The following is a 27,321-nucleotide window of genomic DNA, read 5'->3' as shown; positions in this document are numbered from 1 at the left end:
GCTGAGTTCCTCCAGCACTCTGTGTTTTTTGTTTGGCTCTGAAGTTGAAGGTGGCTCAGCGGGACGGGCAGCGGCTCTGGGGAGAGGGTTGTGTTTCTGGTCGAGACCCTTCTTCAGACAATCACAAGTACTCTCACCGACGCGAGTTCAGTTCGGTCTGAAGAATGGTCTTCTCTCCAGAGTCGCTGCGCTGCCTGTATGCTGAGTTAGTCCAGCTTTAAGTCTATCTTCAAGTTCAGAGAATTACAATTTCTCACAGGGGGCTTATAACGTCTCTAAACCCCTCTGGGACCCTCTGAACATCTCTAAACCCCCTCTAGCCCCCCTATTTCCCTCTATTCCCCTCTAAACAATTGTAAACACACCTGAACCCATCTGAAGCCCTCTAAACCGTTTAAACCCCCTAAGGCCGGCCATGCACGCACACACACAGACGCATACACACAAACACACACACTCAGTCACACAGACACAGAGACACAATCGCATACACTCATAAACACACGCACACACACACACACACATTCAATCTTTCAAAGTGCCGCTCATTTTATTAGATGTGTGACACTTTCATATAGTTTTTCAAAATTTTAGTATATCAAGCATTTAATGTTTTTTTTGGTTAAAGACGAGCATACTACACAAAATATAAACATACATAAATTTTTACTTTTCTAGAGTAGGGGCCCCGCCATCAATTTTCTAATTGGGCCCCGCAATTCCTAGCACCGGCCCTGCTCACAGCATGCTCGTCATGAGGTTGTAGCAGGTCGTGATGCTAGTCGTAGGTACTCGTGGCATCGGGGCGTTTTTCTAGCATGATGAAAAATGTCCACGAGTAAAAAAGGTTGTGAATTAGGTCATGAAAGTGGGACAGGCCCTTTATTCCCCCTCCCATTCCCACACTGACCTTTCTGTCCTGGGCCTCCTCCATTGTCAGAGTGAGGCCCAGCGCAAATTGGAGGAACAGCTCCTCATATTTTGAATGGGTAGCTTACACCCCAGCGGCATGAATATTGACTTCTCTAACTTCAAATAGCCCTTGCTTTCCCTCTCTCCCCAGCCCCTCCCCCTGCCCAGTTCTCCAACCAGGCTTACTGTCTCGGCAATTCAGCAGCCTTTGTGTCTTTACCTTGCACTAAACGTTTTTCCCTCATCAGGTATCTCTATACACTGTAAATGGCTCGATTGTAATCATGTATTGTCTTGACTGGTTAACACGCAACAAAAGCTTTTCACTGTACCTCGGTACACGTGACAATAAACTAAACTGAACTGTAAGGTGCAACTTTAATGTGGGTTACAGTGGCACAGAATGCCCACCACCCAGGAGACGGACGGCTTTCAGGTGAAGAGACCAGGAGATGTCAATGTGAAGTGCACCTTGTTGTTGATGTTGGATCACCAGGTAAGACCAGAACTGCTCAATAACCAGTCGGGGCTAAAGTGACTCTAAGCAACTTGCAATCATTCCACTCTTTTCTTTTGAGATCAGGTTTTTTTTTCAGAAGGTAGGTATTGCTTGTAAATCCACACTCGCTGCCCCTCAGTACCTTCCCTGAGAATATGGTAGTGAGTTATGTCCATAAGTTAAAGGAGCAGAATTAGGCCATTAGGTAATTTGGCCCATCAAGGCTGATCTTTCCTTCTCAACCCAATTCTGCCTTCTCCCCATAACCCCTGACCCCCGTACTAATCAGAGTCTTGACCTGCTGTACACGGTTGAAGTTTGTTGTGACAATTGGTCAGTTTGTTAGTCCATTTTAAGGGGTCAGTTAGGAGGCAACAATAATGATGTGGACCAGGAAATCATTTGCACAATGGCGCAGGCAAGGCCAAATTATCATTCGATCTTAAGAATAAGTGGTAGGCCATTGAGATGAGAAAAAACGTTTTCACCCAGAGAGTTGTGAACCTGTGGAATTCTCTGTCACAGAAGGCCGTGGAGGCCAATTCACTGGATGTTTTCAAGAGAGAGTTAGATAAAGCTTTTAGTGGTAACGGAATCAAGGGATATGGGGAGAAAGCAGGAACGGGGTAATGATTTCGGATGATCAGCCATGATCATATTGAATGGCGGTGCTGGCTCGAAGGGCCGAATGGCCTATTCCTCCACCTATTTGCTGTGTTTCTATGACCCAAAACGTCACCTATTCATGTTCCCCAGAGATGCTGCCCGACCCGCTGAGTTACTCCAGCACATTGTGTCTTTTTTCTTTGTAAACCAGTATCTGCACTTTCTTGTGTCGTTATCTCCCTTGACGATATGAGTGAGCCAGTTAATAGAACAGGCCCTTCGGCCCACAATGTCCATGCCAAACATGATGTTACATTAAACTAATCTCCTCTGCCTGCACGTGATCCATTCCCTGCATATCCATGTTCAGATTTTCTAACAGCCCTGCATTGTTCTCTTATATTGATTTTTTAAACATATCTAAAACTAAATCATATTCTTAATTGGTTGGGTGTTGTAGACATATACTCTTTTGTAGTCGATATAGTACTGCACCCAAAAGCACTAATTGGTGGCGCAGTGGTAGAGTTGCTGTCTTACAACACCAGAGACCTGTGTTCGATCCTGACAATGGGTGCTGTCTGTACGGAGTTTGTATGTTCTCCCTGTGACCACATGGGCTTTCTCTGGGTGCTCTAGTTTCCTCCCGCATTCCAAAGACGTGCAGGTTTGTAGGCTTCTGAAAATTGTTCCCAGTGTTTAGGATACAATTAGTGGAAAGGTGATCGCTGGTCGATGCAGACTCAGTGGGCCAATGGGCGTGGTTCCACGCTGTGTGTCGAAACTAAACTAATAGTCAAGATAAACATCAAAGTTCCTTGCACTTAATATTCATTGAAATATATATTCACTCATTCATTGAAAATATTGCAATTCCCAAATATGTAAACAACCAGGAACAGCTTTTGATCACTTGAGGTAAAAAAAGGGTTCAGTTCCCATCTGCAAGAAAGTAGAGGTTACTGTACAATGTATTCTCAGTTAGGATATTCAGACAAAGAATTTAATAACTTTCATTTGAAGGGTTAGTGGTTAATAAAAGTATTTGGTTTCCAGCACAGTGAAAAATTGTGGCAACGTGATAGTATCACTTGGCTGGATAGAACCATTCCGATGTGAAAGGGAGAGCGTCAGATTGTGTTACAGCTTGCAGCTCACCTGGACCAGCTGTTGTGATGGCAAGCATCCCTTTTGTCTTGTGGCTGAGGCTTGTCACTCCTGTGTCTGTGAAGTCATAGGAGCAGAATTAAGCCATTCAGCCCATTGAGTCTACTCCTCCATTCAATCATGGCTGATCCCTCACAACCCCATTTTCCTGCCTTCTCCCCATGACCCTTGCACCCTTACAAAGTGAGTGGCACAACGGTAGAGTTGCTGCATTACAGCGCCAGAGACCCGGGTTCGATACTGACTACTGGTGCTCTGGTTTCCTCCCACACTCCAAAGATATACAGGTTTGTAGTTTAATTGGCTTGGTATAATTGTAAATTGTCCCTAGTGTGTGTACGTTAGGGCCTGTTTCCGCGCTGTATCTCTAAAACTAAAATCACGAACCTATCAATTTCCACTTTAAAAATACCCTGTGACTTGGCCTCCACTGCTGTATGTGGCAATGAATTCCACGGATTCACCACCATCTGACTAAAGAAATTCTTCCTCATCTCCTTTCGAAAGGTACGTCCTTTTAATGTGAGGCTGTGCAGTCTGGTTCTAGGTTCTCCCACTAATGAACATCTTCTGCACATCCACTCTATCCAGGACTTTATGAGAGGTCTGTCCAGGTGGCAGAAGTCTTTTTACTAAAGCAGACGGGAAGTACCAGTTGACAATAGACAATGCACAATAGGTGCGGGAGTAGGCCATTCGGCCCTTCGAGCGAGCACCTCCATTTAATGTGATCATGGCTGATCATCCACAGTCAGTACCCCGCTATCTTTAAGAGCCCTCTCTAGCTCTCCCTTGAAAGTATCCAGAGAACCGGCCTCCACTGGGGCAGCGAATTCCACAAACTCACAACTCTCTGTGTGAAAAAGTGTTTCCTCATCTCCATTCTAAATGGCTTATCCCTTATTCTTAAACTGTGGCCCCTAGTTCTGGACTCCCCCAACATCGGGAACATGTTTCCTGCCTCTAGCGTGTCCAAACCCTTAATAATCCTATATGTTTCAATAAGATTCCCTCTCATCCTTCTAAATTCCAGAGTATACAAGCCCAGCCGCTCCATTCTCTCAGCATATGACAGTCCCGCCATCCTGGGAATTAACCTTGTGAACCTACGCTGCACTCCCTCAATAGCAAAAATGTCCTTCCTCAAATCCTTCCTCAGGAAGCGTTTGTCTGATACTAGTTCACTGGCCCGTGACCGGTCCTAACCTTGTGTTCACTTCAGCCCCCACAGTACAAGCTGGATGTCAGGCTGGCCCGACTGCTGGGGGTCCACACTCAGACACGGGGCAACATCATGCAGGCCCTGTGGCTCTACATCAAGAAGAACAAGCTGCAGGACAACCACGAGAAGGAATACATCAACTGCAATCGCTACTTCAAGCAGGTAAAACATGCTCCACTCCACAGAAAGACCTCGACCCAAAACGCTAGTTTGGATTTTTCAAATTTCGCTAGCGATTTTCGCTGCTGCCGCCCGGCTCTCCTCCACTCCCCCCCCCTGGCCCGGCTCTGTCACGCTGGCGGAAGACAGATCGGCTGGTCCACCGCTGCTTTTCGCCGTCCCCGCGGGTTTGCACTGTCCGAAAATCCCGCGCGTCAACGGACTGTCGGCCCGCAGGCACATTGAGGGCGTATGCAGCGTCTCGACGGGCGTACACAGCGTCCCGACGGGTCTGCACTTGGTCTAATATAAAATAAAATTTCCACGGCGTATCTCTAAAGTCTTCAGTAATAAATGCCTTTTCCTCAGTTAATATAAACGCTTGTGATCAGCTGTATGATCCTCCCGCAGTTGGTATCCCTTGTTCTCCATCACCTGTTAACATTGAGTCTTTCTCTTAGATTTTTAACTGCATGCGGATGAAGTTCACTGAGATCCCAATAAAACTGGCTGGTCTCCTACAACATCCGGACCCCATCATTATCAATCACTTGATTAGGTAAGAACTCTGACCTTGCCAGTCAGCGTCACGTAGAATACTTGGTTCCTCAGAGTAGTAATTGGCTGAGCGTTTGTCGGCACTGGGCCTGTACTCGCTGGAGTTTAGAAGGATGAGGGGGTACCTCATTGAAACATACAGAATAGTGAAAGGCTTGGATCGAGTGGATGTGGAGAGGATGTTTCCACGAGTGGGAGAGTCTAGGACTAGAGGTCATAGCCTCAGGATTAAAGGACATTCTTTTAGGGAGGAGATAATTTTATATCAGTTCTACCCTCGACCTGGCATTCCAGAGAAAACAACCCAAGTCTGTCCAACCTCTCCTTGTAAATATTGCCCCCTAATCCAGCGATCATTCTGGTTAACCTCCTCGGCACCCTTTCTAAAGCCTCCACATCCTTTCTGCATGGGGTTGACCAGTACTGCATCAGGCAAGGTCTTGAAGCTGTGGCTACGAGCCCCCCTGCCACCCCCGCCCCCTCCCAACAATTTGTTTATTTGCACAAATTCCGCATCTACAGCCTTTAGTGCCTCCATTAGTGTAATCTACATTTGGTGATTGGGTTAGGTAATACCCGGTCATTTAAAACTCTGGCCCTACAATGAAACCTTCATTGATACTGGGTATAGTGCAGGAAATGAACTGGATTTACATATGTGTTCGGCTGTAGGAGCAACTGGTCACAACATTTCAAAAGCTATTTTATAACCAGGCAAGGTGATAAATCTCTTCTCTAACATCAACTGCAGTGTCGATCCAGGTGATCAGAAGAAAACTGCTTGTTACGACATTGATGTTGAGGTTGATGACCCTTTGAAGAGTCAAATGAGCAACTTCCTTCTTTCAACAACCAACCAGCAGGAGATTGCAGTCCTGGATGTTAAGGTAAGTCATTGAGGCCATTAAATATCAGTCACCCTTCCTGATAACTCGGTTACAGAGCAATAACAATAACAGAGCAATCTTCCCCCCACCCAATGCTTCAGGTCTCCAAGGTGTGGTCCTGAGCATCAGTGATAATTTTTCCCACATTTGACACAAGAAATGGCTCAAATAGCTTTCATCGTTTTAAAAGACCTCCTTCCCCGTTTAGCGTAATGCCAGCGGAGGATGGGCGAATGAAGATAGAATTCTCATTGGAGTCATTGTTTCTTGGTCAGTGCTAACCACAAGCAAGGAAGGGTCTGCAGAATTGCCCACCTTGTAATTGGGTTATGGGGAGAAGGCATGAGAATGGGGTTGAAAGGAAAGGATAGATCAGCCCTGATTTAATCGCGGAATAGACTTGATGGGCCGAATGGCCTAATTCTGCTCCTATAACTTATAAACCACAAAGTGGCATATTACAACTAAGAATGTACATTCTGAAACTGATCACCTTGCTATATTTGTCATTTACAAGATGACACAAAAAAATGTCTTGGATATGCCTACCAAGTATTTTACAAAAATATTGAAGATTGGGAATGTATGATTGAACAACATTTTTTCAGTCTGGTTATTTTCACAAATGCACGTTTGTGTTTAAAAGATTTATTATGTAAATTCTTATTGAGTACTATCATATGTTAGCAAAAACCATGACTTTTTAACTTGGCTGTTTTTTTCATTTCGGTCAATACCGTCATAATTATACTTTGAAACCTCCACTCCCAAATGATACATTTGGTAACACTATAAAACTAATCTACAAGTAAATATGATGGCAATATAAGGACACAACAGTAGGATATGGGTCTGCAGAAGAAAGATAAAGGTTTTACAATTCAGTGATCAAACCATAGTTACATTAAACTTTGTCTGCCATGCCACATGGCTGATGTATGTGTATTGGAAATGATTTTTTTTTTTAAATACAATTGATTAAAAGCAAGTGTAGACTTCAGAGAAAAGATAAGGGAATACTTGAAATACTTCAATGCATCCCATCTTTCCGTGCTGTAAAACGGAAAGATGGGATGCATTGAAGTATTTCAAGTATTAAATGGGTTAGATAGGTTGTGCAGTGAATATTACTAAAAATTACATGAAAATAGAAACATAGAAAATAGGTGGAGGAGTAGGCCCTTCGAGCCTGCGCCGCCATTCAATATGATCATGGCTGATCATCCAACTCAGTATCCTGTACCTGCCTTCTCTCCATACCCTCTGATTCCTTTAGCCACAAGGGCCACATCTAACTCCCTCTTAAATATAGCCAATGAACTGGCCTCAACTACCTTCTGTGGCAGAGAGTTCCAGAGATTCACCACTCTCTGTGTGAAAAATGTTTTTCTCATCTCTGTCCTAAATGGAATGAACAGTGAAATGAAATTGGTGAGGACAGTGTTAAACAGATAGTTGAAATTGTTCATCGTTTGTGCAATGGTAAGGGTTTGACTTGGAAACAAACTCTTAATATTTAGTTTAGCTTCGAGTAGATATACATCACGGAAGCAGGCCCTTCAGCCCACCGAGTCTGCACCAATGAACGATCCCCGCATACTAACACTCTCCCACATGCACTAGGAACAATTTTACATTTATACCAAAACAATTAACCTACCAACCTGTATGTCTTTGGAGTGTGGGAGGAAACCGAAGATCTCGGAGAAAACCCACGCACGTATCGGAGAGGATATACAAACTCTGTACAGACAGTACCCTTAGTCAGGATTGAACCTGGATCTCTGGCTCTGTGTGGCAGTAACTCTACCGCTGCGCTACCATGCCGCCAAAACTATTTCTTAACAAACTATTTCTTAAAAAATAGAGTTGCTCAAAAAATCGAGTGAAGGAGCTTTGATTTACTTGAGCCTAAATAATCTCCCCACATCAATGTTGTTCTAACTGGCATCTCTTCCTTGTCTTTGATGTGGAGCCTCTTCCTTGTCTTTGATGTGGAGCCCTCAGTAATAAAGGCCAGTTCCACACCTTCATCTCCTGTCTATGATCACGAATTTTTGAATTTCTGCAGGAATCAAAACCTTTACCTCTAAACAAATCAAAAACGAACTAACGAGACTAGCTTGAGATAGACAGCCAGAAGAATTCTTCTTCTTTTAATTTGTGGAACAGATGTCTAATAGTTAACATCCAGACAAGTAATCTCTTGAAAAGATGACAAGATCTCTGGCAAAATTGGTGTCTACATGGATAAGTGTAGAGGCAGATTAATCTGAGTTTTATTACGTGGAGACAACCGAGTTCAAAGGACTATTTGGCTTTTAATATTTTAAGTCTTTTGCACTACAACATGAGATGAGCAGAATTTTAGAAATCATGATGTACAAACAAATGTTCTAAAATGTTTTGGTCATGTTTGACAAGATGGATTGTGAAGATTCTAACTATATTTGAAATGATGGTTATCAGATGCGTTGTTTTCCAGATTCATGACACAATTGAATCCATCAATCAGTTGAAGATCCAACGAGACTTCATGCTGAGCTTCAGCAACCATCCTCAGGGGTTTATTCAGGACTGGATAAAGTCGCAGTGCCATGATTACAAGGTGAGAGTGCTCACCGAGAGAAGAACCGCTTACAATGTACACAACGGGCTGTGGCTTGATTAGATTACATAGAACAATAGGTGCAGGAGTAGGCCGTTTGCCCCTCGAGCTAGCACCGCCATTCAATATGATCATGACTGATCATCCGAAATCAGTACCCCGTTCCTGCTTTTTCCCCATATCCCTTGATTCCGTTAGCCCCAAGAGGTAAATCTCTCTTGAAAACATCCAGTGAATTGGCCTCCACTGCCTTCTGGGGCAGAGAATTCCACAAATTCACAACTCTTTGGGTGAAAAAAGTTTTTCCTCATCTCAGTCTGAGGGAGCAACAGATGAGGCCAGAAGCTGAAGCAAATGATGGCGGCACAGTGGAGCAACGGTAGAGTTGCTGCCTCACAGCGCCAGAGACAGTTCGATCCTGACTACGGGTGCTGTCTGCACGGAGTTTGTACGTTCTCCCCCTGTGACTTGCGTGGGTCTTCCCCGGTTTCCTCCCACACAGAGCAAAAACAAAGTTTTACGTTTGGTCTTTGCCCTCAGAAACACAATTCTAGCTCAGTCACACAATAAGTTACACTTCACCTGTGAAGATTCTTGGTTTAATGTCCCTCTGTATTGACTTCAGATTATGACTGATGTCACTGGCAACCCAGAGGAAGAGAGACGGGCTGAGTTTTACCATCAACCCTGGACACAGGAAGGAGTCGGAAGATTCATCTTCTCAAAGGTACTGCCAATAATTTATACACACACACACGCACGCACGCACACACACACACTCCACAACACACACACACACTCCACAACACACACACACACACTCCACAACACACACACACACTCCACAACACACACACACACACTCCACAACACACACACACACACACGCACTCCACATCACACACATGCACCCTCCACCTCACACGCACACACCCTCCACCTCACACACACACACTCCACAACACACACACACACACTCCACAACACACACACACACTCCACCACACACACACACACGCACTCCACAACACACACACACACTCCACAACACACACACACACACACATGCACACTCCACAACACACACACACTACCCACACACACACACACACACACACACTCCACACCCACACACCCACACACACTACACTCCACACACACACACCATTGCCTTCACTCTTTGTGATAAGCGATGGAGTTTAGTGCTTCACATTACCGATTAACTTCTCATTCCATTACTTTGTACGCCGCTGATGTGCTCTGATTTAGAGTCAGTCATACAGCATGAAAGCAGGCTATTCAACTCTACTTGCCCACGCCGACCAACATGCCCATCTACACTAGTCCCACCTGCCTGTATTTGGACCATATCCCTCTAAATCTATCCTATCCGTGTACCTGTCCAAATGCTTCTTAAATGTGAAAGAACCTGCCCTAACTACCTCCTCCGGCAGCTCGTTCCGTACACCCACCACCCTTTGTGTAAATTGGCAAATTCTAGCAGGTTAAAAGGATAGGACATGAAGAGGGGATTAGGCTATTACTGCAAAGCTGAGAAGAAAATGTTGAGACATTTAACAGGTTCGGCATTTCTGAAGGGGGAGAAAGTGCATTGACGTGACGGGTCAATCACTTTCCTTCATGAAAGGTCATCGTGGATCGAGAGCAAGCTCCTTGTGCTCTCAAAAACCAGATTGCCAAGTCTCTGGTCACCATTCAGGTCTTTTGAAAGTTTGTGACAGCAGTGTTTTAAAGAGACTGCAATAGCTGGTGCTTTTTTAAAGTGGGGCAAGTGTAAGAAAATAAACTGGATAGTCGTTTTTTTTCCACACAGATGGTGGTTGATATCTGGATCGTGCTGCCAGAGGAGGCAGTGGATTCAGATACAACTTTTGTTTAAGACACATTTAGACATACTGTTGAAGGGACAGAACATAGCAGGATATGGGCAGACAAATGCGACACAGTGGGGCAGCCATCAGAGTTGCTGCCTTACAGCGCCAAAGACTTGGGAATCAATCCGGGTACTGTCTGTTTGCACGTCCTGCCCATGATTGCATGGTTTCCTCCCACATTCCAATGATGTTGTGGTTTGTAGGATAATTGGCTTCTGTAAATTGTCTCCAATGTGTAGGATAGAACTAGTGCATGTGTGGTCGCTGGTCAGTGTGACTCAGTGGAACGAAAGGGCTGTTTCCACATTGTATCTCTAAACTAAAGATGACTGTTGTAACAGTCTGGGGGTGGGTGGGTGAGGTGGGGTTAGGTTTGGTCATTTAGCCAGTATGAACTTGGAGGTTCTCAGTCTTCATGTCATGTTTGTGATGTGATGTAAATGAACAATAAGTATTGAGACCTTGTGGATAATCGTCACGTTTGACCTTTGGAATCTGCAATTAGAGGAATGTCTGGGAACAGCATGTACTTTAGATGTCACGTTAGTCCGTTTGTTCCAGGATTTTTTCTTTCCACTCCATGAATCCCAACCTCTTCAAAGAAGTGAAAAACAAAGGCCAGCTGTGCAGTTGATTCCTTTGTTGGGAACCTGTTAATAGGTTCCAGAAGGCGGCACAGTGGCGCAGCTGGTAGAGCCACTGCCTCACAGCGTCAGAGACCTGGGTTCGATCCTGACCCTGGGTGCTGCCTATGTGGAGTTTGCATGTTCTGCCAGTTACCGCATGGTTTCCCTCCAGGGGTGCACTGGTTTCCCTCCCAGATGCCAAAGACATGCGGGTTTGTAGGTTAATTGGCCTCTGAAATTCTCCCAGGGTGTAGGGAGTGGATATCAAGGTGAGATAACATAGAACTAGTGTGGACAGCTAATCGATTTGTCAGTATGGACTCAGTGGGCCGAAGAGCCTGTTTCCATGCTGTATCTCTAAACAAAACTAAAGGATAGGAAGAATGGAATATGTCCAGTAGTGGTGTAATTACTATGAAATGGAAATTAGTTTGATATTTAATATAGCAACATTCTTCGTCATGTGCATATCACAGACCCACTGTACTTCCTGGATGATGCGTTCAGTTATGGATGAGCAAGAAAATCACTGTCTTGTAAACATCCAAGTTAGTTCACCAATACGCCACAAGTGTGATGGACTTTCAAAGCTCCCAGAGATGGTTGATACACCAAAACATTGCTTCAAAGGGAAATTCTTTCAGTCACAGATTCAAGCACTCGTATCGTAATAAAGTTTCTTTCACCTCATTCTGTTCACATACTGTGGGGATAGGTGAGATCTGAATTGTGCACGGAGAATAGAAGGGCAAAGACTAGGCACTCTTCATCCTCCTGATGGTCACTCAACTTCATAAGTTCATCATTTATAGGAGCAGAATTAGGCCATTCAGCCCATCAAGCCTGCTCTGCCGTTCATTCACGGCTGATCTAACATCCCCTCTCAACCCCTTTCCCACTCAACCACTTTCTCCTGTCTTCTCCCCATAACCCTTGCCACCCGTACTATTCAAGAATCTGTCGAAGCAACGACAAAGTAACATAAACCAATATGGATATGGAGGGATACGGATCACATACAGTGCCCCTCATAGTGCACAGTCAGATTTTATTAGAGTATTTTTGTACATTTTGGTTTCACCATGTAGAAATTACAGCTGTGTTTATACTGCACATAGTCCCCCCACATAGTCCGACAGATCAGAAACACTCTTCTGGAGTCGGGTTTGGATTTGTCAATGACCACCGTGCGCAGAAGACTTCATGAACAGAAATACACAGGCTACACAAGTAAGATGCAAGCCACTGGTTAGCTTCAAAAATAGGATGGCCAGGTTACAGTTTGCCAGGAAGTACTTAAAAGAGCAACCACAGTTCTGGGAAAAAGTCTTGTGGACAGATGAGATGAAGATTAACTTATATCAGAGTGATGGCAAGAGCAAAGTATGGAGGAGAGAAGGAACTCCCCAAGATCCAAAGCATACCACCTCATCTGTGAAACACGGTGGTGGGGATGTTGTGGCCTGGGTATGGATGGCTGCTGAAGATACTGGCTCGCATCTTCATTGATGATACAGCTGCTGATGGTAGTAGCACAATGAATTCTGAAGTGTAGAGACATCAAGTTCAAACAAATGCCTCAAAACTCATTGGCCGGCGGTTTATTCTACAACAAGACAATGATCCCAAACATACTGCTAAAGCAACAAAGGAGTTTTTCAAAGATAAAAAATGGTCAATTCTTGAGTGGCCAAGTCAATAACCTGATCTGAACTAAATTGAGCATGCCTTTTATATGCCGAAGAGAAAACTGAAGGGGACTAGTCCCCAAAACACACATAAGCTAATGATGGCTGAAATACGGGCCTGGCAGAGCATCACCAGAGAAGACACCCAGCAACTGGTGATGTCCATGAATCACAGACTTCAAGCAGTCATTGCATGCAAAGGATATGCACCAAAATACTAAACATGACTACTTTCATTTACATGCTGTGTCCCAAACAGTATGGTGCCCTGAAATGAGGGACTATGTATAAACACTGCTGTAATTTCTACATGGTGAAACCAAAATGTATAAAAATGGCCTTTATTAAAATCTGACAATGTGCACTTTAACCACATGCGATTTTTTATCCTATTACAAATCTCAAATTGTGGAGTACAGAAGCAAATAACTAAATGATGGGTCATTGTCCCAAACATTATGGAGGACACTGTACAGGTAGAAGAGATTAATTTAACTTGGTATCATGTTCAGCATGGACATGGTGGGCCAAAGCGCCTGTTCCTGTGCTATACTGTCATGTGCTAATACAGGGTCAAATTAGGCACACCGGATTAAAAATGTAATCTTTTTCTTTCTGAACAGGTTCAGCAACGCAGACAAGAACTGGAACAAGTATTGGGAATACGTTTCACTTAGTGCCCTCCCCCCCCCCCCCCCCCCCCCCCCCCCCCCCCCTTCCAAAGAACTGGAACTCAACGTTACTTGCACTGCTTCCTTGACATCCAAGAACAACCTGGCTGAAGAATGAGTCACCAGCAGCATAGCTGCTCCTTACCAGGGACATTCCAGCACTATTTTTGTAAAGTCTTGACATTTTATTTTATAAAAAGAGAATTCAATACTTAAATGTAAACGCCCTCTCCCCTCTCCTGCAGTGCTTAGTCAGAGGGCTACTAACATCTGCAGGAACAAATCAACTAAAACATTTTTTTTTTTAAACTATTGCTTTCAATTCAAGGGTGTTCAGTCTATTTTTGATTATTTATAACCCCAGCAATTTCATTTGGCTGAAAGCCTTCTGGTATGGCCCAAATCTGCCTTTAGGTTTTCACCACAAAGAAACAGATTGCACAATCAGAGCTAGTTATCATAACCCCTGGAGCGCCCAGAATAGCTGGACAACTTCCTAAAGTGAAGGCATCGTAAACGTAAAGAGCAGGATCCCAATTATCCCCAGGGACAATGTTTACATGCTTGAAACATTATTTCTGACAGCTGTGGTATCGTAAGGATAAAAACCACATTGTTTTGTTGTAAGTCTCTCCAGCACTTACAAGCAATCATATTTTTGGATCACAGTTATGCCCAGAAATTCCTGTTTGCATTCTTGGTTAATGAATGCGTTCAGTGCTTAATGTCATAATTTCTGGGCTGTGGTGTTCTTTTTCTCTCGTTTAAATCTTTCAAACTTTGAACTTGTAGAGTCAGTAAAAAGTACTTTTGCATCTTTTCTGAGTACTGTGGGAACATTAGATTAGGACCAAGCACTGTCACTCTTGTAGAGTTCAAAATCCTCTCAGTTGTAATCATTTTGGTCCTTTTGTGTATAAATTACGCAAGCTGGAATTGGAACAGGACATTACAGTTGCTAGCCAAGGTGATAGCAATCACATTTCATGAAGAATTATTTCAATCTCTGGAAAAAATATATATATATCGCGTTACATGGACCACTCATCCATCAGATTAGTGATAAAGATGCACGTTACTCAGCTTGTCTCCCTGCAGTGACAATCCAAATTGCATTGCTCTCAGAAGAGTACGTCTCACGGTTTCTAGAGCTATATGCTGTGCCTTAAATCTTTATCAATATCCTGTAAGCTAGTTTATTACAAGGCCATTTCTGTCAGTGTTTAAACATGTTGCAACTAAGAAAGTAAAATGTACCAGTGCAAAATGTGGTTTGAATTCAATCCACCAAAAAAAACCTGGTATCAGAAATCGCACTAACGTTGCAGACGGTGAACACTGATGAGAGATGAATTTGATCTATAGTTTTGAAATAGATACTGTGTGAATATTGTGAAATCGAGATAAATTCTATTTAGTTTATTTGAACTATGTAGGATACTTGGATTTAGCATGGTTTGAAGTTTACATAAGTACCGTTTTAAACATGTGTATTACCTGACGGTGCACTTCAAGGTATATGGAGAGTTTTGCGGACAAAATTCGTGCAACGGTCTTGATGGGATGTGGAATGGGGTGATTTACATTTGTGTCAGCTAGCAAGGACCAATTTCTTCCAATTCACACTTGTGTGACGAGCTGATATGTAAATGATCATTAGGTTCAAAACAGTTGCAGAATGTGGAGATGAAAATGATAAATGTGTCTTTGTAGATTTTGTTTTCAGAAGTGATTAATTATTTCAAACTACTGTTTTATTGGTGTTCAAACTCGAAACATTCTTCTTTTTTAAGAAGTAAAACGTTGCAAATTGGTTCTTTGAAACTGCTAATCACCAGAATGTTTTTTAAACGCAAGACTGAAAACATGTTGCTAGTCAGCAGGATTGCAAGCACTATAGCAACAGAATTGTAATAAGCATTTAACTTGATTTTAGGATTCGTCAACTCGATTTCAAATACACATCGTGCTTTATGCAAAGAATAATCAAAATGATGTTTGTCAGATCAGAGCCATATGGAAAATAATGCAGTTGGAATGCACTAACCAAAGCACTGATGCTCAGATAATGGAGCTTCTACTTTACTGAACCGAACCTACAACAACACTTGGGTTTCTGTTCATGGCACAACTTGTACAACTCTGCACAGAGGTAGATCCAAACAATCTGAATAGGAAATGTAGAAACAAAGAACTGCAGATGCCAGTTTATACCAACCATAGACACAAAGTGCTGGAGTAACTCGGCAGGCCTGGCAGCATCTCTGGAGAAAAGGGATCTGAAAAAGGGTCCGGACCCGAAATGTCACCTATCCATTTTCTCCGGAGATGCTGCCTGAGCCCCTGAGCTATTACAGCACGTTGTGTCTATCTTTAATCTGAATAGGAATACTGATGAAATTTCCACAAGTATGGGATTGCAGTATCATGTTGTGTTTGGAGCTGTTTAATTTAGAAAGTTGCTTTCCAATAGTATTGCACAACTTATTTGTTTTGTTAAAAAATATATATAAAAAGTTTGTGTTCAGGAAGATAAAGGTTAAGGGTAACAAGAGCTGAATATTTCAGGTAAAAATAAATTTTCAAGTAAAATTGCAAGATGCAAATTTAAATGTTTCATCTGAATTCCAGATTTTTGCAAAGCTTTAGCTTTAAAAGTTTACAGTAATGATTGCTGTGTGTGTGCGCGCGAGTGTGGAATAGTTTAGCTGGGGTATTGAAATGCAGGGAAATTTGCTTGTGTGAGATTGTGTTAATTTAGAAGGTTGCAACAGGAGGGTATGTCTCTTAATTAAGTGTATCAGGCGTAATTAAACATCACACACAATCCGCACTTTGTACATAGCCTGTAACCCACGTCAGCCTTGATAAACCCATCAGTTTATCATCCTTGATCATAAACCTTCAAGGCACATCTGGTTGTTAGCCCACTAAATCCATGCCAACTCCTTGTCAGGCACTCCGTTCAGTCCCATTTCCCCATAGCTCTGCAAATTACTAATTACTCTTCAATTTTTTCTCAAACTCTCAGCTCTGCAGGCTATTGCATTTTAGAAACTTTGTTTCAACCCTTTTGTGATTTATGTTGAAACTCTAAAATACAAAAGTGTATTTTATTTGCAAGGTCTATGATCTATTAAGGATCATTGCAGGCTTTTTAGGAAACATGTATTTCATCCAAATCAGCAAAGTTATTACGTTTTTAATAATAATCTTCCCCTTACCATTACTTAAGGGAAGGTTCATACAATTCACCTCATTCTCCCCAAATAACTTGCATAAATGTAGCACAGGACGTGGATGCCGTTCTTTAAGAGTTTCTTCCCCTACACCCAAAGTCCTGCTGGTTCATGGAGTGCTACTCAGACGATATTACCAAAGTTTTTTAACTCCCATCGGGGATATTAATTGAGGTTTCCATCGTACTCTTAATATAGGTTGTACTGGTATCATAGCTGCAGTAACCCAGATTCAATTTTGACCTTCAGTGCTAACTAACTGGATTTTGTGTGTTCTCCCTGTAATGGGTGGGTGCTTTGCTTTCATTCCACGTCCCAAAGATGTAGCTTGGGAGGTTCATTAGCCCCTAGTGCACTGGCAAGTGGCATAAATCTGGGGAAGGTGGATGGGAATGTGGCGATAATCAAATGCATGATCAATGTGGACTTGGTGGGCCAAAGGGCCTGTTTCTATGCTGGATGACGGATTCAATATTTAACCAAATTAAAATTGAAATAATCCATCTATTTCATTTTATTACACTAGACATGGCAGCATGATCCGGTCATAATAGAATCCACCACTTAAACAGGGTCATTGTTTCAGTTCGTGTGACTGAATACAAAGATAATTTAGAAAGGGCTCATCAGGGTGAGGTGGATCAACAGGTTATAATAGGAGACACTGAAAGTCTCCATTACAAACAGGCTCAGAATTCAAGTGCAATTAATTGAATTCCAGCACAAAAAAATAGACACAGATCTGTTATATCCCCAGAACATGCAAAGCTAGGATAATTTCCAAGTGTAAAAAATGTGACTAACGAGAGACATTCTTCCTGTTATGTGACATGCAGCCATTAGTGTAACAATCGTTGTGATGCTTTACACGTTTATATTTACAGATTTAAAAAATGTTTTTTATGGCTTTTATATTCAATGCAGTGGTGTGTAAGACCAAGGTACACAATATTTAAACTGAGAATGCCCGTATTAATAAGGTACTGGACTCGAGGTGAAATATTGATGCAGTTTAAAAATCGCATAGCTTTGTAACTAATGGAGGTTTAGCTGCCATCCATTCCCAAAGAGCTCATTGTTCTTTAGAGCAAATGTGACTGAGGTAGCCACATTCTGATTTTACAATGCAGCCGGTTTAGGCAAGCACTAGTTGATGGACTGCACTCCATCATTCAATGCTCGGAGCTTTGAATCCTTTAGTGGGCAGTAGGTATTAAAAAAAATCGCAATGTTTTGAGCATTTTTTTTGAAGCAGACTGCTCACTAGGCACAAAAATGATTAATGTTATTTTCCTTGTAATTTGATGTTTGTTGCATTTGGGACCACATTTGTACCAGAGCCAAAACAGATTACGCATATACACATTTTGCTGTAGAGGTTTTGTGTGGAAAATAAAGACAGTAAAGATCAGCTTCGGTTTATGTCATGTCTTGTGGTTTTTTCCCCCTCGGGTTGTGGAGGAGCAGAATTGGGTGAAACGCATACATTTCTGAAACTGGGCAGCTGGTAGAGCCGCCCCGTCACAACGGCAGTGACCCAGCTTCAGTGCTGACATCGAGGGTTTCCCCTCTCATCCCAATGATGTAACGGTTACATCTTTTTTAACCTAGTAGTTTAATTGGCCACTGGAAATACCCTCTAAAGATAAATGGTATAGGGTGGGGTGATGGGAAAGGATAGGATAAGAATAAAGAAGGGTGCTTGATCATCTATGTGATCTTGGTGGGCCAAATGTTCTCTTCCCATGTTGTTCTATCCAGTTTACAACCCAGCGTTATGATTTCTAATTTCCAGTAACCCTTGTATTCCCTCTCTCCATCCTCCCCCCACCCCCCACCCCACCCTTGTCATCCTGATAGTTTTACTGTTCGTATCTGCTTGTTATCACCACCTTCACAGCCAGCAATGGACCATTGTGGGCTCTTTGGTGCTGGCTGCTGTTCTGTACCTTTTCATGCCTCTGGTTTCCCTTCCCCAACTCTGTCTGAAGAAGGGTCTCAACTTGAAACATCACCCATTCCTTTCCCCAGAGATGCATGGCTTCCTGAGTTACTCCAGCATTGTGTCTATCTCTTGTATATCCAGTAACTACCCCAGATTGATTCTTGGGCCAATCAATCTAAACAACATACAAGGAAACATTTTCCTTCTACCCAATGTTAGACTTTTTTGGACGTGAGCAGGATTGGTACAAAAGTCTCGTGTTCCAACCTGGAGTGACCATTTCACTGTCTTTTTAGAGAATACAGAGTCCTTACTTCTGTTGACCAAAGTAAATCATGAGATTTTGTAAACATCTTTACTAGATGAATGTCCGGTAGAGTTCAGGAAATAACATCATTTTAGCAGCTAAATTAACCATTAACGAACACGTTTCTTTTAATGACATTTATTAAAGACAAAGCTTCAAATCACTTGACATTTTCAAACGGTAAAGTCACTTGTCAACCAACTTCACTGCATGCAATTACTTCCAAAGCTTTTTGATGGACATGTTCTTCTCGCTGTCCTTTTGCATCACCTGCAATGAAAGGATAAGGTGAGTAAGCAACGTTATTGCAATGAAGAGCAGAGTATAAACTAAGTGGCCAAAGTTAAACCAAGTCTAGAGAGGATTCATGGAATGCTATTAAAAAGGCTAAACAGTTATTATTTTATTAGAAAACAATAACTTTTAGATTAAAGTTATCACACAATTTTGCTGAATATTGAAGTGAACAACCAAGTTACAGGATAGTGAATATCATCCTTTCATGTCAGCGAGAGAAAGTACACCAAAGATAGACACACAAAGCTGGAGGAACTTAGCGGGACAGGCGGCATCTCTGGAGTAAAGGATGGGTGACGTTTCGGGTTGAGATCCTTCTTCAGACCCGGGTCGAGACCCGAAACATCACCCATTCCTTCTCTCCAGAGATGCTGCCTGTCCTGCTGAGTTACTCCAGCTTTTTGTGTCTACAGTTTAAACCAGCATCTGCAGTTCCTTCTTACACAAGAAAGTAATCATGTAATGTTGAATAATTGTAGTAACAAAGTAATAAATAAAACAATGCTGATGAATAATAAATAAAGTAACACTGAATAATTAGGAATGAACTTTTCCTAAGGATGCAAAGATCAAGCTGACAGGCACGGAATGAAGAGTGAGTGTAAATCAATACATCATTACACTGAAAAATGAGAAACCGCGAGTCCAATGCTAGAACCACCATGTAGACAAACGTGTGGAATATATTTTGGAAGAGTAAAGGAAATAATATAATCCATGAAATATGCTGCAGGTTGTGAATGAAGAGGGACTTTGAATTCAAATAACTCAAATATTCAGTCAAATACAAGCCACACCATTTTTTGTTCTATAATTAGGATTGTAAGAGTAAAAGTGAAAAGTGTACAAAATATTTACTAAATTCAGTGGCAAAATATTTACTAAATTCAACCTCACAGCACTAGAGACCCGGGTTCAATCCCGATTTCTGGTGCTGTCTATGTGAAGTTTGCCCGTTCTCCCTGCGACCACATGGGTCTCCTCCCTTATCCCAAAGACGTGTGGGTTTTAGTTTCATTAAACCTTAAATAATTTGGCCCCAATGCATAGGGAGTGGATGAAAAACTGGGATACCGGAACCAACATGAACGAGTGATTGATCGGCAGTGAGCCAAAGAGCCTGTTTCCAAGCTGCATCTCCAAACTGAACCTGCCTAATTTTAGGTAACCCAGTTACTCTAAACATTGGTGGTGGCTCGTCGGTAACGACGATGGCTGGAAACCTGTGCGTGAATGAGTTTAAGGTTGAGAAGCTGTTGCCCTGTAACAACCCCACCGTCTTGGCCACAGAAGTCAGAGTCGTTGTATGAAAAATCATCACAGCTGGAGACCTCTTGGCTGCAGTGGATGGCCATGGGTTTAGTGCTCTGACTAGCCCTTCGCATTCCACAGTGCGTTGCTGAGTCGCTTTTCCAGCCGTTGGTTCATAAAGATCTCTTCCGCCTGGTCCGCCAAAGCAGACTTTCCATGAACGATGAGCATGTCCCACAGATTGAACTGGAGTACGTGGTACCAGTTGCAAGGCCATGCCTTGACCTGACCCTAAACATTACTCTAACCCTAAAGAACACACTTTTATTACACACAAGAACATGGATGGACAAAAAACTATTATTTTCAGTTATTCCTGGTTTGATATTGGAACTGATATCAATCAATTGAAAACATACTGAGAATTCCTCTCTACGTTGGGAGGATTTCTGCTGTATATGTTTACATATGCTTTTGAGGGGAAAATATGGCATATATTTGAGACAGTGATGTATGGCTATAGGATTAATTTTAGATTCCAGTCCCATTTGGCTGTATTACAAAATCACTGAGTCCAAGAAATAATTCTGCATTGAAGTTTATATTTCCTCTTACTGCCATCCTGAAGTATGTTGTCAGAATTCCTATAATCCAAACTTGCATCACAAATCTTTCTGTGATTGTTGCACATTCCATTGTAGCCATGAAGCCAAATTACTGAATTCTCCATTACACCTGATTGATACAACCTTTACAGTCTCTTACCTTGGCCACTGCCATTTCAAAGTCTTCCTGTGTAACGTGAACTCTTCGTTCTCTCAAGGCATACATGCCAGCTTCTGTGCATACACCCTGCAAAATAAAGGCATCTTTAAAAAGACAATACTGGCGTCACCACTTGATCACAGAAATTCTACTACATTTTACTATTTAGCTAGTTATTTAACTAACGGTCCTTTGCCAGCAAGGTCAGTATTTCTGGCCCATCCCTTAAAAGGCAGATTATGGGATATCTGCTTTCACTGGTCAAAGAAAGAAACCTCAGACTTGAACAAAAAAGTAACGCAACCACTCGAGTTTGCCGTATGGTGCCTGACACTATATTAGAAGTTCATTTACGAGGATGATGGGGAATTTTACTTGCATGGAGAGATTGAATCAACTGGAGTTGTCTGAAAAGATGTACAAAATGATGAGGCTTACAAACAAAGAAGTTTGTTTTAGCAGAGAGATATCAAACAAGGGTTAGAGGTTTAAGGTTGAACTGTCGGAAAATATTTTATTTTAATCCAAGGTTGTGGATTTGAAATCGACTACCTGGTAGAAACTCCAATCATATTTTAAAAATACCTAGATGAATGCTGGTTGAATGAACGCTTGGCCGACAGGCTGCAAATCAAGAGATGTGGCAGCAATTTTAAATGGGTTTTTGGATGGCAGGGTCACAATGCTATACATTTTTACAATTCCAAATTAACAAAGGGTCAGAAAGATAAAGCATTATTTTCCTATGTATAAAAAACATCTGAGTTTCCATGTTCACAATTAAAGAGTCTGTGGGTACATTTGTAACAATGATACAAAACAGTAAAAATATTAATATCTTCCTGCTTTTCTACTTCAAAGCAGATTTAACTGCAGTGAAAGTGTATTGTTAAGTGTACAACCCACGACAGGGCATTATCCACACAAATACATTTTATAGGGGGGCAGGAGGTGGAAAGGGGAAGCCGGAGGATTGAATAGGATTTACTACAGTCCCTGACCTTGACCTCTGCACCCGACGCTCCTGGCATTAGTTCAGCAATCTTGCGCAAATTGATGCCACGTGTTAAGTTCATCTTTCGAGAATGAATCTTCAGAATGTCAAGACGGGCCTGAGAAGAAGGGAGAGAGGGGGAAGGAATGCATACAAAACAATTTTACCAAAAAAAAGTTCAATTCTGAATCAAACACATTGGTTTAGCAAGACAAGTCTGATGAACTCAATTTGCAAAGTTCACAAAATGAATCTGGGAACAATTGCTTTTTTGAAGACAATAAGCAAACAACTAACCTAAACCAAATGAAATTTTACAAGTTATTGTAAATTAAAGTGCGATAACAAACTGACTGCCACTATTGTAGTAAATAAATATAAAAATGAGTCCTCATTTAATAAGAGCACCTTTGATTAAATAATTCAAAAAACTCAGAGGTTCGTTCCTTAAACAGGCAAATCTCTTAATTTTGCCATTTTGGAATTAATAATTTTTCTTTGATTGTTAAGAAATGAAAGTTTAAAAAAAAATCCTGGAAGTTCTGCAAACCTTCAGCAGATCAAACAGTATCTATGGACAAATAAATAGAATTAATATTTCAGGTCTATTTCAGAGCCTAAATTCTGATAAAGGGTTTCCAACTTGAAGTGTTAAATCTGGTTCTCATTCCAGACTCTCCTTCACTTCTCTATGAGTTACAACCAAAGCACATGGATGAAGAGCATCAATTTGTGAACACAGCAGTTGAATGACTGACAAGATATTTATCTGTCCAAAAAAATCTTCTCTCCCACCTTGATTCTATCTACTCCTCATGCACACACTCAACCAACTGGTTTTTGCATCCGGTTCCATCTGACCTCAACCTCCCTCATCTGGTTCCATTTATCACCAGCACGACCAGGGCGAAGCCAAATGAAAACTCGAAGAACAACACCTCATATTACATCTGAAGAAGCGTCTCGACCAGAAACGTCACCCATGCCTTCCCTCCAGAGATGCTGCCTGTCTGCTAATTTACTCCAGCGTTTTGTGTCTATCTTCGGTGTAAACCAGCACTTGCAGTTCCTTACATTATTATTATTAAATCATTGAAAACATTAGCGACGCAATGGTGCTGGTTTCCAACGGGCAAACACCGCCGCATATTACACCTGGGTAGTTAACAACTCAATGGTATGAACATTGAATTTTCCAATTTCAGGTAGCCCATTCTCCCTATGCAGGGTTTTGACCCAAAACTAGACATAAAGTGCTGGAGTAACTCAGCGGGTCAGTCAGCATCACTGGAGAAAAAGGATGGGTGACATTTTGGGTCGGGACCCTTCTTCAGACTGAAAGTAGAGGGAGGGAACTGGAGGTTAAAATAAAGGCCAGAACAAAGCAGGGCTGGCAACTGATGGCCAAGGAAGGGTGGAGCCCATAATGTCCCATTGTTTGCTGGGGACGGGGTGATAATGAAGCGTTTCAAACGGAAATGTTGATCATTCCTTTCCATCCACAGATGCTGCCTGAGCTGTTATGTATCTCCACAGATTGTTTTATGTTCCACATGCCCTTTGTTCCTTTCTATTCTTCTGATCTATTCAAGTTCTCTCCCACCCCCCCACCCACTTCTTTCTAACCAACGCCCCACCCGAGCCCCCCAATGACCAGTGACATTCTCCTCCGCACCAGGTCCCATCTGCCTTTCACCATACTGCCATACTCAACCCACTGGGTCTCCTACCCCCTTCCCCAACTTGTTCCATCTGCCCATCTGGTTCGATTTATGACATTTCCTTCCTTATCTGATTCCAGAAACTGCTCCCCTTCTGAGTTTCTAAAGAATGTCATCATTGTATGATCAAACGCTGATGGTACAAGTCAGGAAGCACCAGACTTTTTGAATTTTTTTTGCAAGCTGATGAATTTAAAACAAAAAAATCGTCACCATCTTCCAAACCATATGGTACAATTCCCAACTCACCTCTTCATTTGGAGGAGGAAATTCTATTTTCCTGTCAATTCGTCCTGGTCGCAGCAGTGCAGGATCGAGGATATCAATTCTGTTTGTTGCCATGATTACCTGGGCAGAACATGGAAACAGATGAAGAGATTTGAATCATAATTCACCAAACTAATATACTTCCTGAATAAATTGAATGGAATGTTTCTATCTGGCATGACACCAACCACGCATTCCTTCTACTTGCTCAGTGTTTAATCGATCAGGGAGGGTCCTGCTCTCATCTTCAACCCAATGCCAGGCTCAACAGCTTGACCAGGGCTCCAATGGATGCACAAAGAAAGTGCAGGAAGGAACTGCAGATGCTGGTTTGTACCAAAGATAGACACAAAATTCTGGAGTAACTCAGTGAGACAAGCATCATCTCTGGAGAAAAATAATCGGTGATGTTTTAGTTGGAAGTATGGTTCCGACCAGAAATGTCACCTACTCTTTTTCTACAGAGATGCTGCCCGACCCGCTGAGTTACTACAGCATTTTGTGTCTGTCTTCAGTATACACAAAGAAATGTTCTTCTCCACATAAACAGCAGTGACGCACAGGAGATAGCATAACTATAACATGGCATAGTGGTGCAGCTGGTAGAGCAGCTGCCTCAGATCACCAAAGACATGACTGTATGTGCTTTTTGCGCGGAGTTTGCACATACTCCCAGTGACCGCATGGATCTCCCTCCAGGTGCTCTGGTTTCCTCCCACATCGCCAAGACGTGCAGATTTGTAATTTAATTGGCCTCTATAAATTGCCCCTAATGTGCAGGGTGGATGAGAAAGTCAGATAACATAGAACTAATGTGAATGGGTGATCGATGATCAACGTGGACTGGTTGGGCCGAAGGGCCTGTTTCCATACTGTATTTTTAAACTTAAAATAAAAACGTATTGTTTGAGTTCTGTTGTATGGAAGGGTACTCACCTCCACGTACCCAGCATTATGAGGTTACAAACAGACTTTTGCCACTTTGACAGTACCTCCCAGCAACATTTGGCAAGATTAAACTGTACCTTAATATTCTTAGTGGCTTCAAACCCATCTAGCTGGTTGAGAAGCTCCAACATGGTGCGCTGCACTTCACTATCACCACCAGAACCTCCTTCCAACCGCGATGAACCAATAGAGTCAATTTCATCCATGAAGATAATAGATGGAGAGTGTTCCCTGGCCATGACAAACAACTCACGTACCATGCGAGCACCTGGAAAAGCAATGTATAAACCCATGGTCTAGTTTTTAAATCATTATAAATATTATAGATGGTAATTATTTTGTTAATTATAGATAGATGGGAATTCAATAACAAATAGAGACAGATTTATGTCATATTTATGAGATTTCAGGAATGTCTTTTGTAACCTCAAGACTTTCTAAGGCACTAGGTAAACAATGCAAGTATTCTTTGAAGACCTCACAAGTTTGGTGTCTGTTAATCAGATTAAAGGCAATATTTTTTGAAATATCTCAAGATGACAATGGTGCAGACAATTCAGATGAGAAAAGCACCAGATGAGAGCTAAATGAGACTTCCTAAAATGGCTCCAAACACCAGGAAGTAATGAACTTATATTGCTCCATTTTCAATATTGGTTCACTTATTACCATTTAACTCTTATTGCCGAATATTAGTATTTCCTGCAGTAACTGAACTGGTTCCTTGGACAGCTGCGATACAGGTTGCTGTGCTAATGGTGTCCCAGATAACCGTGCGAATAGTAAGGAGTCGCTCCTGCAGAAAAACTCTATTGATGCATTAGGTCACTGAGTTAGTGTCACACTTGCTCAGGATAGGAGGAAATAAAAATCAGAACTCCTACTATAGATTATTATCCAAAACCCCCCAACTGAAGTACTGATGTCTGGATATCAGATTTAAAAACCCACAAATGTGCCTATCACGTATCTTCTTTACATCACTGTTGAGCAGTCTTACCATCTGGGCAGGCACAAGTACCCACGTAGTGGCAGAAAGCAGTTAACACCCATGGAATCATGCCTCTGCAGGGACAACTGATTTAACAGAGTCAAGAATGTTTTATTGTCATGTGTCCCAGATAGAACAATTAAATTCTTACTTGCTGCAGCAAGTAAGGGGGGTGGCAAGTGAAATACAATCCATTTACCAGGGAAATACCATGGTATCATCCTGAACCTTTCTATCAACAACCCAGAGAGCGGGCCTGAGCTACTATCTTCTTCATTGGAGATCCTCAGTCTATCTTTAATTAGACTGTACCTTGCACTAACCACTGTTCCCTTTATCATGTATAGATTGTAATCATGTATCGTGGTTCCACTGACTGGACAGCATGCAACAAAAGCTTTTCACTTATCCTCGTACACGTAACAATAAACTCAATCAAACCTTGTTTATGTAAAGGACCAATTTATCACAGTAATATCAGTGAGTCAACAAATTAAAATTAACCTCTGTACTCTCCCCTGAATGTGATGTGTGCAGTAAAGTGGAAATAGTGCACAGTAACCTGAATTTCTACATTGTCAGTTTAGATCCTTTGATAGCAATCAACCATTTATTAAAGATTTAAGTTTGGTTCCGATGCATGTACTTGGGTAAATCTCGTGCATGCATGCTGCATGCATCTCGTGCATGCATGCATTCATGTATAAAACATACAAGTTAATGAATTGCTGTGTACATTTAGGGCAAAATAACTGGATTAAAAAGTAGTCAGTGTGTGGGAACATTGTCCTTGTCTTGTGTATCTGGATATCCTTATTGTAGCATACCTACAATGATACAGGAAGGTAAATCTTATAGGGGTGTATAAGGTCATGAGGGATATAGATAGGGTGAATTCAGTCTTTTACCCAGAACAGGGGAATCATGTACCAGGGCACATGGGTTTACGGTGCAATGTGAAAGATTTAATAGGACCACGAGAGGTTTCCACATAGTGGGTGGTGGGTATATGGAGCAAGCTGGCAGAGGAGGTAGTTGAGGCAAGTACTATAACCACATTTACATGACAGGTACATGGATAGGAAAGTTTTGGACGGA

At 42.0% G+C, this 27,321-nt stretch overlaps 2 protein-coding genes across 2 annotated transcripts in view; one reads left to right on the top strand and one right to left on the bottom strand.

Annotated features, from left to right (window-relative positions):
- smarcd2 (SWI/SNF related, matrix associated, actin dependent regulator of chromatin, subfamily d, member 2) overlaps positions 1-18,153 on the top strand; it is a 42,517-nt gene extending 24,364 nt beyond the window's left edge. Inside the window, exons 7-13 of the mRNA XM_033035349.1 lie at positions 1,307-1,408; positions 4,407-4,568; positions 5,027-5,124; positions 5,875-6,010; positions 8,496-8,618; positions 9,244-9,345; positions 13,451-18,153. Coding sequence (XP_032891240.1) covers positions 1,307-1,408; positions 4,407-4,568; positions 5,027-5,124; positions 5,875-6,010; positions 8,496-8,618; positions 9,244-9,345; positions 13,451-13,504 — 777 coding nt within the window. The 3' untranslated portion in view covers positions 13,505-18,153. The remainder of the gene's footprint in view (positions 1-1,306; positions 1,409-4,406; positions 4,569-5,026; positions 5,125-5,874; positions 6,011-8,495; positions 8,619-9,243; positions 9,346-13,450) is intronic.
- A 939-nt stretch (positions 18,154-19,092) lies between these two features.
- The window catches only part of LOC116982063 (26S proteasome regulatory subunit 8), a 30,806-nt gene continuing 22,577 nt past the window's right edge, over positions 19,093-27,321 (bottom strand). Inside the window, exons 9-13 of the mRNA XM_033035348.1 lie at positions 25,310-25,500; positions 24,267-24,365; positions 22,304-22,414; positions 21,303-21,389; positions 19,093-19,259 (exon numbers count right to left, since the gene is read on the bottom strand). Coding sequence (XP_032891239.1) covers positions 19,206-19,259; positions 21,303-21,389; positions 22,304-22,414; positions 24,267-24,365; positions 25,310-25,500 — 542 coding nt within the window. The 3' untranslated portion in view covers positions 19,093-19,205. The remainder of the gene's footprint in view (positions 19,260-21,302; positions 21,390-22,303; positions 22,415-24,266; positions 24,366-25,309; positions 25,501-27,321) is intronic.

The sequence above is a fragment of the Amblyraja radiata genome, chromosome 16, assembly GCF_010909765.2.
Source record: "Amblyraja radiata isolate CabotCenter1 chromosome 16, sAmbRad1.1.pri, whole genome shotgun sequence".
NCBI classification, from domain to species: domain Eukaryota; kingdom Metazoa; phylum Chordata; class Chondrichthyes; order Rajiformes; family Rajidae; genus Amblyraja; species Amblyraja radiata.
The sequence above is the reverse complement of the archived record's forward strand: the minus strand, read 5'-3'. Positions and strand labels throughout refer to the sequence as shown.